Below are 12,285 nucleotides of genomic sequence, written 5' to 3'. Positions count from 1 at the left end.
CCTATATTTCACATGACAGTATATTTTCAAAATCAAAAGGTTCAGACAATATGTCAGATTAGAGACTCTAGCTGTTTAACCAAGAAGCAAAAAAAAAAAAAAAAAATCCCCAAAACAAAACCCACCAAAAAATGTGTGTGAGGCAGCTGGACACTATTTAGTTGAAACAGTCATGTGTAAGCTCCACTGTGGCACATTCTAATCCTTTCATATGGATTCTCTCCAACTTAGAATTGTTCATTGAGTGTGACAGACTGGGGGTTTAAAACTAATCCATAAATTAGTCCGTGGTCTCAAACACAACGGGTGCCATAAATGAAAATGAAAATCCAAGAACAAAATTAAATTTACAACCTTAAATACTTTTTCTTCTCCAGTTGCTCTGTGGTGCTCCTGCTTCACAATACTCAGATTCACTGCAAGGCTGCCTTTTTTTGGGGGGCAGGGAGGGGTGGGAGTAGGGTATACATTAAAAAATGCACAGGGTAATAATCCAGAGAACCCAACCTGCTCGAAAGCAGAGCTTAATTGTAAAGAATTTAAATTCTGCCATTTTGATTGTCACAAGCTTAGATGAAAGCATACTAAGAAGTCCAGACATATTTTAATACACTTTCCCTTGGTTTATTTTCTTAACTAAAGTCAATAAGGAGCCAATGGGTTTTCTTAATTGAATTCCTCTTCAGTTTGTGTTATGGAGCTGCTTTAAATCTGGATGCCGGGGCAGGCGAGGAATTCCCCTGACAATTTTATTCTCACAGTTGTGCTGCACTAGCCAATATATATTATAGTTTTTTTTTTCTTTTCTTTCTTTCTGACATACTTGAAATCTATTGAAAGCAAACATACGTGCTAAAAAATTAAACTTTGAAATTTATTTTCTACCCATTCCCCAGTTAATTTTCTTCCTATTTATGTTAGGTTTTAATTAAACTCCCATTTCTCAGGGATGGGGGAAGTGGATAGGAATGAAGCTAACAGGCCCGAGTATGAGACTCATGAGAAGCTCCCTTCCGTCTTCACGTCGCCTCTCCTCTGAGGGGAGAGACTGACCCACAGGAAGCTCCCTTCCGTCTTCACGTCGCCTCTCCTCTGAGGGGAGAAGCTGTGCACCAAGGATCTGCGAGAAGGGGACTAGGTTTGGTTTTTCCTTTGGTTAATTTCAAGTTTTGTTAAAAGCTTCTTCAGAATTGTTCACGAGTGCTGCTATGCCCCTGAGATCCCTGCATCGGCAAGCCAGATATTCTGAAAACAATAGGGATCTGTACCATGGTTTCATTTCACAAGAGAACAATTCCTCTCCCACGTTGTTTGTCAGTGCTGGGTGGGAGGCGTGGCAGAGAGGGGCGAGGCACGGTGACAGTGACGGGAAGGTGGGGACAAGGAGGTTGATGGTGGACAGTGGGGAGCAGCTCTAGAAGTAGCAGCTGATACTCCTCCCCGGGTAGATACTCCCAGGGCCGGGTCCTTCCTGCCAAGCCCTGCATTGCCCAACAATGAGATGGCTCCAACTTTCTAATCCTAAGAAACCTGTATTTAAAGTGAGATGATTTTTTTTTTTTTTTGCACTGTTGTGCATCAGTCTTCAGTATGAAAACATGTCAATTCCTTCTCTCTTGGATTCTTTTTCAACAAGGAGCATAAGAGTATGGATGATGACAGAAATGATGATTAGAAGCATTAGAAAAATTCTCACTTCCTATCCCTCAGCCCCTTTTAAAAAAAAATGCAGAATCAGGTGCCCTTCATCATTAATTTCTTCCATTCTCTTGTAAGTCAATATGGGTCAAAACCAGTTGGCCATTGTCGGCATCTGTAATAAGCTTATCAGCAGCAGTGAAATAAAAATGGGCACACTTGAGGCAGTATGGAAAAAAATGGTCAATGCACTTAGGGGGCAAAAGCCTGAAAAGGGAGCTCATTACAACAAAGATGGCTCCTGAGTGTCTGCTAGGGCCCTAATAATATTCTTGTCACCAGACATACTGGCATATATATCAGTAACATTTGATAAGCATTCAGTAAATGATGAATGAAAAACAGTCTTAATGGAGTAGATACAAACTCAAGAAGAAAGGCAATTTAGTAAACATTCTAGGATGAGAGATGAGTATCTCCTAGCAACAGTGGTTTAGTATATACCCAGGATATAAACACACACAAGACAGGCAAACACACTGAAGATAGATGCTTGAGGTAAAGTTAGGTCTTCATGCTTAATTTCCAAAATGCCATCCTTTCGTATCCACTTTCTATACATTCCCTGATGGCACAGACCAGCTTCTACTTCTGTGATGATCTCGCCAATCTTCTGCATCAGCCCTAAGTGCACAGTATCTCTTGCTACTGAGTTCCGGTGGGTATCATCTATTCCCTCAGCTATATTTCAAGGGGTTCCAGGAATTTACTGTCTCCATGGGTGCTAGCACGCCGCTATACATATTATGGGTCCTTGATATTTGGTGAATGAATGCCCTATGAGCATTACCCTTGACATCATGCAAATGTCAACAGCAGAGTGTAGGGATCATGAAGGCAGGACCCTGGATAACAGACAGCTCAATGTGGAGCGAAGCTCTATAGTCAGTCTTAAGACAGGTATACTTCTTTCCTTTGCATTTAGGAAACTAAAAACATGTGCCAGGGTGTAAAGTTTCCCCAATTTGGCATCTTCTACAAATATCCCCGAAGGATAAAGGCTGTTCTCACCTCCTTTATTTATGTGATCTGACCCACATTACACACAGAAAAGCTTACGAATAGGAGACTATGAAAGCCAAAATAATAGTGTGAGCCTGGGGGACACACTTTCTCCAAGGTATATTGAATACTGGGTGCTCAGATGCCAATAAGAAAATCCATGCTGTTTTCTTTCCCAAGAAACACAAAATATTTTAATTGGATATGTACTTTCAAAAAGAGAAAAATTCATTTAGAAATGACCTACTTCATTCTTATGAAAGGATTTTTAAATGTGTTTCAGATTTTGGCCCTATAGCTATTCATTTCTTATTCTAAGGTGATTTTAATTTTTTAATTTATGACAGTTGCACGTATAAGTGTGACCTACAGGTTGAACTCCTCCCGGCCTGAATTTTATATTTAGGCTGCTAAGGGTGTTTAAAACTGAGTGCTGTTTTCTATGGTACTTTTCTCATCAAGCATCTAACCCAGGGCACAACCAAGCAGATCCAATACAATATCCACATTAACTATGGAAGGAAACACTGAATATTTCCCTAAGGTGACTGACCCAACTGGCAGACAGGGGCAAAACTATCCCCAAACACAAAACAGGTATTTTTATGTACATCTGATATACAAAATCAACCAATTTTAAAGAAAGCTCAAAACAAAACAGAACAATGCTCCCCCTGTATGGCAATAGATTTTTCTTTGATTCTGGTTTCTGAAAGGAATCTCCATGGAGGACTGTTACCATGGGTAATGGTTGGCTGTCTCTGTATTTTAGAAGAGGATGCCAGGGACAATTTAAATTATGCAGTTTGCACTTTCATATTATAGCATGTATCTTCCATGAATGAAACCACACAGACTTGATGTTAAAAGAAAAAAAAAAATAAGTGGGGGCCTGCCAGTAGCAATAGTCAAAACAGAAATATGTGGTTAGAATATCAATGTACATGAAAGAGAGCAGAGACACCAAAGAATCTTAACGGACATCACAGGAGGCTCTGTGCGGCTCCCATCCCAACTCCATCCCTCAAATGGCTTCTTATTCAGAAAAAGATTCTAATGGTGGGTGAATAGTTACAAAGCCACAACAATGCTCATATGGCAAACTGACATCAACTCATCCTTTCAGGACTCTAGAGCCTGCAAAAATCTTCCAAAGATGAAGCTACCTTTAGATGTGGCCTTTACATCTAAGTCAGGAGAGCTTCCCCACGCAGAATGGATGTGAGGCAGGGATGCCCTGCTCCTCTACCCACCTATGATTCTGGGTGGGCAGCATCAAGTCAGGCTGTCGTTGCTGAATAGCTAAGTCATATCTGTCTCTTTTGCGATCCCATGGACTGTAGCCCACCAGGCTCCTCTGTCCATGGGATTGCCCATGGCAAGAACACTGGGGTGGGTTGCCATTTCCTTCTCTGGGGGATCTTCCTGACTCAAGGATCGAACTTGTTTCTCTTGCATTGGCAGGTGGGTTCTTTACCATCAAGCCATGTGGGAAGGCCCAGGTTGGGCTCACAATTCCTCTTTTACCAGGGCCTCCAGAATGAAGTGCTAACATGTTTTGAGGGAGTCAGGTGACTGAGAACTCATGGAGGCCTGCCTCCCTAACAAGGGGAACAATTCGATTATTCCGGTTGTGGAAGATAAAAGACAATGCTGGAACACTTCCTTTCAGAGACATCAGAAATCATCTATGACCTTTCGAGTTTCAAAACATTTTTTTCGACTGCATTTGTACATTTTGCTTGTAATGAAACTCTGACCTAGGGAATGTGTTTCAGTCATTGCATTTGCCTGGGAGAAAATAAATAAGATGCCTGTGGGCTTCCTCTTCCTTTTTTTATTTTTTTTAAGCCAACGCTTTATGTTACTGTCACTAGATTTAGCTGTTGAAGCTTTTAAGGCTAATGGTTAGCTGTAATATACCAAACAGTACAAGAAAGAAGAGCAGTAGAAATTAATTTAGCTCTCCATTTGTCAAGATTCAGTCTGGAAGATTTTTTTAGGAACCAATCTAAATCTAGGAGATGGCCTGGACCTTTAAAATGGGACGTGGAATCATTCGGCTCCGTAACCTTTAATCTGTTTGAAGAAAGGAGCAAATGTTAAATTCCACAAGTACACTTTCTGGGCAAGATAAATATATATAACACTGCTTGTTAAGACATAGCAAGCCTGTGAGATCACACCCATTAAGGCAATGGATTCTCCAGTGTTGTTTTAGAGGCAATTTTGCTTTAACGACTCTTGGGTGTGCCACTGAGAAATCAGGGCATTCATCCCCACAAGTGCATCTGTGTGTAGAGAGGGTTCCGCTAGGAACATCAGGAGGCCACAAGTGCATCTACGATATCGTCTTTCATGACCTTGAGCTGAGGCCAGGAGACAAGGGGGAGGAGCAGACAAGTCCCTATAAAGGTACCTGTGATGTGGCCAGAAACATAGCATTGCTTGTTTTTAAAATTTCCTCTTAAATGTGAGTCTCCGTGGTTGGAACTGTGATAACAGTGAGTTGTAGCTGTTTCAGGACGTGCAATGGGCTTCAGTCTGGACTGAAGGATTTGGAGTGTGATTGAAGCACCTCTGCCAAGTTGCTGAGATTGACGGCGAGAGGGGAGGAGTTGAGGGGCTGTTATGAAGGGTCTTTAAAAACAAATAAAAACGGCCTAAGCTAGTGACAGGCCAGCCACAAGTGAAAAGTAGTGGCTCCACACTAAGGAGAAATGTGGCGCTTATGCTGTAAACTTGACTGGTTACCTAGATGGAAACAAGGAGAGGTAATCAAGGAGGGCTCATACCTGGGCAACTGCTGTAAAGAGAAAGGACCGTCAGTGGGTTTTCTCAATGGATTCACACAGGCAGGGCAGTGGCGAGTGGGCTGGATGTCATTCACAATGACATTCAAAGGGTCATTCATAGGAAAATTCATGAAAACCTGGTAACAGGAGCTCAAGCTTAATTGGCTCACTACTGGGATGAGAGGTAAGAAATCATGAAAGGCAAACACCTGGTCCATAGCATGGAGAGATGTTAGCATGGTTGCTCTAGAAATCAGAGTCAGGAAGGAGCGTCTTTGCTGTCTTTATTAACGATACAGAAAGTGGGAGGAATCTATTTGCTCTACTCATAAACTGAATTCACGTAAGAAGCAGAAGAAACTAACAGAAAGCTAAAAGGGAAATACACACAGAGAAGAATTTAGGAAGCAGCCTGGCTGGAGCTGAGTTTAGAGTGAGACACACACACCAATTGATGGATTTTCAGAAGCGTTTCAATTAAGGGCACACACTGATGTTTTCACAAACACCATTCAAACCATCCTCACTAGTGGCTTATTTCAAAGTTCTCTGTTCCACTGTAATACTTGAGAAAGGTGAAGAAAAGTGAAATTAGACCATCTACTGTTATATTTCATAAACTGATGAGGCCTCCTCTTTCACTGACCACTTAGAATTTTCATTTTGTCTATCTTGCCAAGTCCTGTGAAAACTGAAAACATCTCCAGAAAGTTAATGTGAAGGATGTTTGCCATATCTAGGGTGGTAAGGAGGATAAAGATGAGTATACTATTCAGCGATTTTAAAGAAGTCCAGTGATAGGATTGTACACCAGAGCACATGGCTCAGAGATGGAGTGCAAAAGTTAATTTTTAAAGAGATTTTTTTTTTGGGGCGGGGGAGGGTCTCATAGAATAATTACTTTTCCGTGTTTCTGGGGCAGGTACCTGTCGATAGCAGGTAGGTGCAGCCTTATGTAAGGAAATCTTGCATGACTAGCTGACATGGTAAGGCTGTAACCTTTCCCACCCTGGCTGGCAGAGAAAACTCCAAGCCTCCCAGACAAGCAATATCAAGCATTGAGAGCTGCTGAGGACCAGGAAGAAGGACTGGGAGGCACATCTCCTCCCTCAGTGATGGTCAGAAATAGGAGACAGTGAAACTTTTTGAATAAGTTTCAGAGAGTCCAAAGAGCTAAACCACAGAGTGATAACCGCTGTGGCTGCCTCTTCCACTCCTCCAACGTTTAACGGAGGGCAGCAAGGGGTACAGGAGTGCCCAGCGTGGAAAGGACGGTGGGTCCCCAGGTGACACACTCTCAGCAGGTACTCTCTGGGACAAAAAGGATGATGCATTTAGGAACATGGCCCACACAGGCATGGTAAAGGCTGGGTATTTTCTTTCACGTGGATTAAGATGAAATTAAGACAAGGAGAGGATCCAAAGCCAGGATACTTACCATTTTGCCAACCGTGGCTAAACACAAGCTATCCAGCCTCTAAGAGCCAGGCTGCCATTTTTCCTAGCATTCTGCTTAGCACGGTGATGCTTAAAAAAGAATTCTGCAAAATAGCTGATCCTACTGTTAAATTGCTTGGATGTTAAAGATTTTTCTGAGGTCCTTAAGATTCAACTTGAGAACATAGTATGTAATGTCTTTCAAATTACCAAATGAAGGAATACTTCAATTCCAAGGATTCAAAGAGACCTTTTAAGGCTTCTTTTTTTATACATACCAGAAAGACAATATACATTCAGGACATTTTCAATGGCAATGAAGGTACCGTACCTGTGATGATGGTGAGGATGGTGGTGGTGGTGGTGGTGGTGGTGGAGGTTGTTGTGGGAGGAGGGATAGTTGTGGGGGGATCTGGATAAAAAAAAAAGGAAAATCAAACCCACAATGCTGAACACAACAATGACCAGTAATGACAAAACAAAGGCATGAAGACACTGAGATGTTTGTTTGAAACTCAAAACCCCCATCCCCCCACAAAGATTTATGTCTTCTAATTATATCCCAAAGCCTAATCCAGAAGAGCTAAGAAAAGAAGAAAAGAAAATTTGTACTAATGAAGTGAACTAGGGATGAGAAGACGAGAAGTAGAAAAGGGAGGAAAAAATAAGCACCTATGACACCCTCCCATCCAACTTCAAAGGGTGGGGTTAGACCGACTCAGTCCCGAGAGGGTACAATGTCTGCATTTTCTTTCATACTTTTACCGGTGGGAGAAAGGAGGAGATGGCGCTGCTCTATCTAAAGGGCTCCTATCGGCCAAGGAAGAGTGCTCGCCTGCCTCTTGCTCTCTGACTGTTAACTTCATTATTCTCCATCAATACATCCCAGCAGGAAGTAAAACTACTTCTATACTTGTAATAAATACAAAGAAGAGAGAATGTCACCACTAAATATCAAGTTCCAGGCATGTGAGATTTTACTGAGATTTTATTTCTTAAAAGTCAATAAATTTTACAACTTATAAATATTAATGAGTTCGTTGCCTTTGCTTAAGCCTGACCTACGTGGGCGACAGTGATAACACTGAAGAACATTTCCATCTTGTAAACAAGACAACTAAATATAAACAAGACTTGACCCTAAAACCAGGAAATCTGATAGGAAATTCTCTGTCAGATGTTTGATATACTGTATATTCTTCTATAATCTCAAAAATTATTTGGGGGGGGGAAGGGAAAGCAAATATGAAAGAGAAAAAAAATTTTTGACCCAAATGATCAAACTGAATGTGTTAAATTGTCAGCAAGACTTTGAACTAAAGCAGTCATTCTGCTATAATAGAGCATTAGATGACTTGAAGGCTTTTGATTTTAAATTTTATCTAAAGCCCATCAACTTTTTCTCCTTGACACATCTGGTGTCCTTTCATCTCCAAGTGAGCTCTCAGACTGTCTAATTAATACATCCAAACTTTAATTATATATTGTATCTTTATTGTTGGCACAACTTCCTGGAAGTTTACAAAAACATTATCTTGGAGTTTGGTTAGACGGTCTGCTTAAAAGATTCTACCATTGATCAATAATCCGAGGTTTTCATTTTTCTCACAAACTTCTCTCACACATACACAAATGTGCAAATTTGACAGGGAAGAATCAACAGCAGACGGGTCTGTTTTAGGGGAGACTCTGTTTATTTGAGGCTGCCAGCAAATTACTAGCGAAAGCAGCCTCACACAAGCGCCAAAAGGAATCCGTTAAAAAAAAAAAATCCATTCTCCTCCAAGGAGTAGAAATGATTAAATTAATAATTTCAGATGGCTTTTTTAGAAGAACAGACAGTACGTCCAATCGAGCTTTGTGGATACTTGCTTATGGAGGCCACAGGCGGGGAGGCATTTTGTGACCCGGCAGACCACCAGATGCGCGCACACCCTGTGGCAGATGCAGGGACAGGTGAGGTGGGGACGCCAAGGTGAGCGAGGGCACTGGTCCCTCAAGATATCCTGCTCTGCCCACGCCCCACCTCAGCCGCGCCCGGAGACCTGTCTTCTTTGTTCTGATTCAGTGACAATATTTATCACTCAAAAGGAACATCTGTAGCTAGGAGACCTCCCCTGATATACTATAAAGCTATTTCTGCTCCTATTTCTAAATGCATTGGCACAAAATGTGTGATGTCCACCACACAATCAAAGTGCGCCTGAAGGTGATCTGAAACTACGATTACAGACACGGAGAGATACAGAGACTAACGAGGGCAGAGATTTCAGAAACAAAGGTCACCAGTCCCTTTCAGTTTGTGAAACTGACACACTTTCAATTATTTTACCACTACTGGGGTAATCTGTCCTTCACATGTGGCTCAAGTGACCTAAATGAATTAGATTCCGTTACCAGGTATAACGCTTAGATCACTTCTAGTGTTAAGAGCAATGTGAGGTCACTATTTAAGAAAATACAGAGTGGAGCTAATAAGCTATTTGACACATAGAGGCTAAAAGAACAAAACCAATTGGGGCTGAGGCACTAACTAGATAGATTCTCCAAGTGAAGAAGTTACTTCCAGAGAATTAAACACTTTAAGGGCATGTTAACTCTGAGTTCGTAAAGAACTTTGAAAGTTACTGTAGTAGTGCAATCAATTGGCTTTGAAAAGAAAACCTCCTTACCATCTTCTCAAATTGCTAGAACATTTTATCACTAGAGCAGCAAGAACTGGAGTGCGCATTCTAGCCTGCATCCAAGCATTACTACCAGCTCAGGTTACAGAAGGACGGTAGCGTACTGAGGATCTAGCAAACCGCCTAGATCAGGCGAAGCGCCCCATGCTGGGCTGGGGAGATAGGCGGATATAGATGCCCTCGCCTAAATGGATGGGTCTCTGTTTCCTGTCTTTTAAATAATGTGCTCTGGCCCAGAGTTCATTCCCAGGGAACAATCTTGTTCTACCAGGAAGCAGAGAGAAAAAGAGTAACTACAAAGAAAGAAAGACACACGTTTCACTATAGACTTTGGAGTCAAAGTATAGTGAGTCCAAAACACACTCAGTAAACTTGTGCCTGGGCAACTTATGTGACCCTTCTCAGCTTCGTTTTATCATCTTTAAAATGGAAGCATGATGACATTACCTGGTCATCTTGTTACTATGGAGATTAGAGGTGATCATGCATGTAAGACTGTCATCTGAGCACGTGGAAGGAAGTGAGAGAGCCCTCAATAAACGCTAAGCCAGAAGCTGGGATCCAAAATTATTTAAAACTACCTGTCCATCAAATCCACAAAACGTTTCTCATCTTGAGATATCGGAACGGTGGGTACAGTAAATCAAAGTTGTTTTTCCACGTAACTTAGTCTTCTGAATCAAGGAAGCATATAATAGACTTGGGAAAATTTGTATCTGCTTTTTTAACATCTGCCGTTTTTAAAGAGTTGAAAGAGTCTGTAAACCTGGATAACAGCAAGGTTGGGGCCTTGCATGAGGCTCAAACCCTGATGTTAAGGCAGGGGGGTTCATAGAAGTAAAAAGCGAGGGTGGCTGAAAGTGGGGCACACAGAGCCTCTTCGCACCTACATGGAGCGCCATTCCTTTCACTCTGATCTCCTTAACTACTGGGGAGAATTAACGCCATAATGTGTGGACAACAGACAAAACGGGTTGTGTGTAAAGAAAACGCACCTCAGAAGTCTACACATAAAGTGATTAGGTGTGAGCTTTTACTTCTGCTTTATGCTAAAGAAAGAAAACCTCAGGTATAGTTAAGGACTATATTTTAATATCCATGTAAACCTGGGGTAAATCATTTCATTAAATGATTTTTCTAGTTCATCAAAAAGATTGTTCTCCTATTTTCTTCACAGGGAAAGTGGTCAGGTTCTAAGATGTTATGGAGTAGATTTCCCATAGGTAGATTTGTGTGTGTATATATCACAGACACTTATTCTTGGATTATTTGCATGGCTCACATGAGAGAAATGCACACTCCTGTTCATATACTCACACGACACCGAAACTGTCATGTGTATGGTTATTCATTCTGTGTCAAGTCAGCTCATGACTATTCTTCCTGGTGTAAAACTAACTGAGATTCAATTGGACAGGGGAGACTCAATTTGTCATCATAAGACTAGACAAGCAGTGCACTCTTCAGCTAAATAGAGAATATTCACTAGACACAAAATTGACCGTAAGCTGTAAATGGGAAATAAGTTTAAAATGGCTGGTGTAAGTAGATGCACAATACATATTTGTTGACTAGAGAGTGAAATTCCTGATCACGTGCTTTAATAATCCTGCAAAAAGATATTAAGAAAACAGACAAATAAGAAAAAAAACAAACAAACATGTGTCTAAGGCAGTGGCTATAGTGGTTAACGGAGCTACCAGGGACTTTCTGTTTTTTTCCAAGTATTTACTGGCTTGCGACATCTGGGATGTAATAGCTTCATGCTGAAAATAGGATAGTTCTGCTCATCAAAGCAGGAGAAAGGCTAGCCCAGGTATCATCAGAAAATACCACTGGGAATAGACTTTCTGAGCTGAAGAGCCATTAATTGGTAAGGCTGAATTTCGCAGTCATTATTTCTAACATAATCTCCATAGCTTGTGCCTGAGGACACAGCTTTCCTACTCAGCATGACCAGAGTCTGTGATCTAGTGGGAAACCCCCACGGTTAGGAAAGGGAAAGAAAAGGCGCTGTCCTCCTAGTAGAGGCACTGGGGTCCACCTCGGGCCAGGCTTCTTTAATTCTGGAAGGAAACAAACTGGCGTTTTGGCTTGCAACTTGACCAAAAGCTTTAGGAGTGAATTACAAGCAGCAGCTACACAGTAAATGAGTCAAATGGAAGAGGGCTTCATCTTCTCACGTACCGTATACATACAGCATATAATCCGAATGAGCTTTCCCCACTATGTTGGAAGCCTCACAGCGGTATGTACCATTATCTGTTTTGTTTAGGTTATTGATGAACAGGTTGGGCCCCGACAGTACAGCATGTTGAGGCATTTCATCATCGACTCTCACCCAAGTCACCATCACAGGCCTGCAGAAGGAAGGGAGAGAGACAGGTTGCATTATGACTTCCCACCAAGATGTCTGCATCAAACTTCTCACCCACGCAGTAAATGAATCCCATGCAGGGTGACACAATTAAAGAGGACCTACTGGAGATAATTTTAAGTTCACAGAATTACAGCTGTGAAGGCTCTACAAATCTGTTTGGAATATAATTTTCTTAAAAATATTATCAGATGTTGAAAAACTTTCAACAGGCCACAAGCAGGAGTCTCATTATTTCCAATCCATCTTCAACAAACCAGCAAATAAACCATGTGCCCTCTTTTTATGCCCT

At 41.5% G+C, this 12,285-nt stretch overlaps 1 protein-coding gene across 6 annotated transcripts in view; it reads right to left on the bottom strand.

Moving 5' to 3' along the window:
- CADM1 (cell adhesion molecule 1) overlaps positions 1–12,285 on the bottom strand; it is a 357,698-nt gene that overhangs the window by 28,508 nt on the left and 316,905 nt on the right. For 3 of the 6 annotated variants that reach the window (XM_013969498.2, XM_018059752.1, XM_018059754.1), the window contains exons 7-8: positions 11,804–11,976; positions 7,264–7,344 (exon numbers count right to left, since the gene is read on the bottom strand). In XM_013969498.2, coding sequence (XP_013824952.2) covers positions 7,264–7,344; positions 11,804–11,976 — 254 coding nt within the window. The remainder of the gene's footprint in view (positions 1–7,263; positions 7,345–11,803; positions 11,977–12,285) is intronic. The other 3 variants (XM_018059753.1, XM_018059756.1, XM_018059755.1) reach the window with 1 other exon arrangement.

Source organism: Capra hircus, chromosome 15, assembly GCF_001704415.2.
Source record: "Capra hircus breed San Clemente chromosome 15, ASM170441v1, whole genome shotgun sequence".
NCBI classification, from domain to species: Eukaryota; Metazoa; Chordata; class Mammalia; order Artiodactyla; family Bovidae; genus Capra; species Capra hircus.
This window is presented reverse-complemented; position numbering and strand designations above follow the sequence as displayed.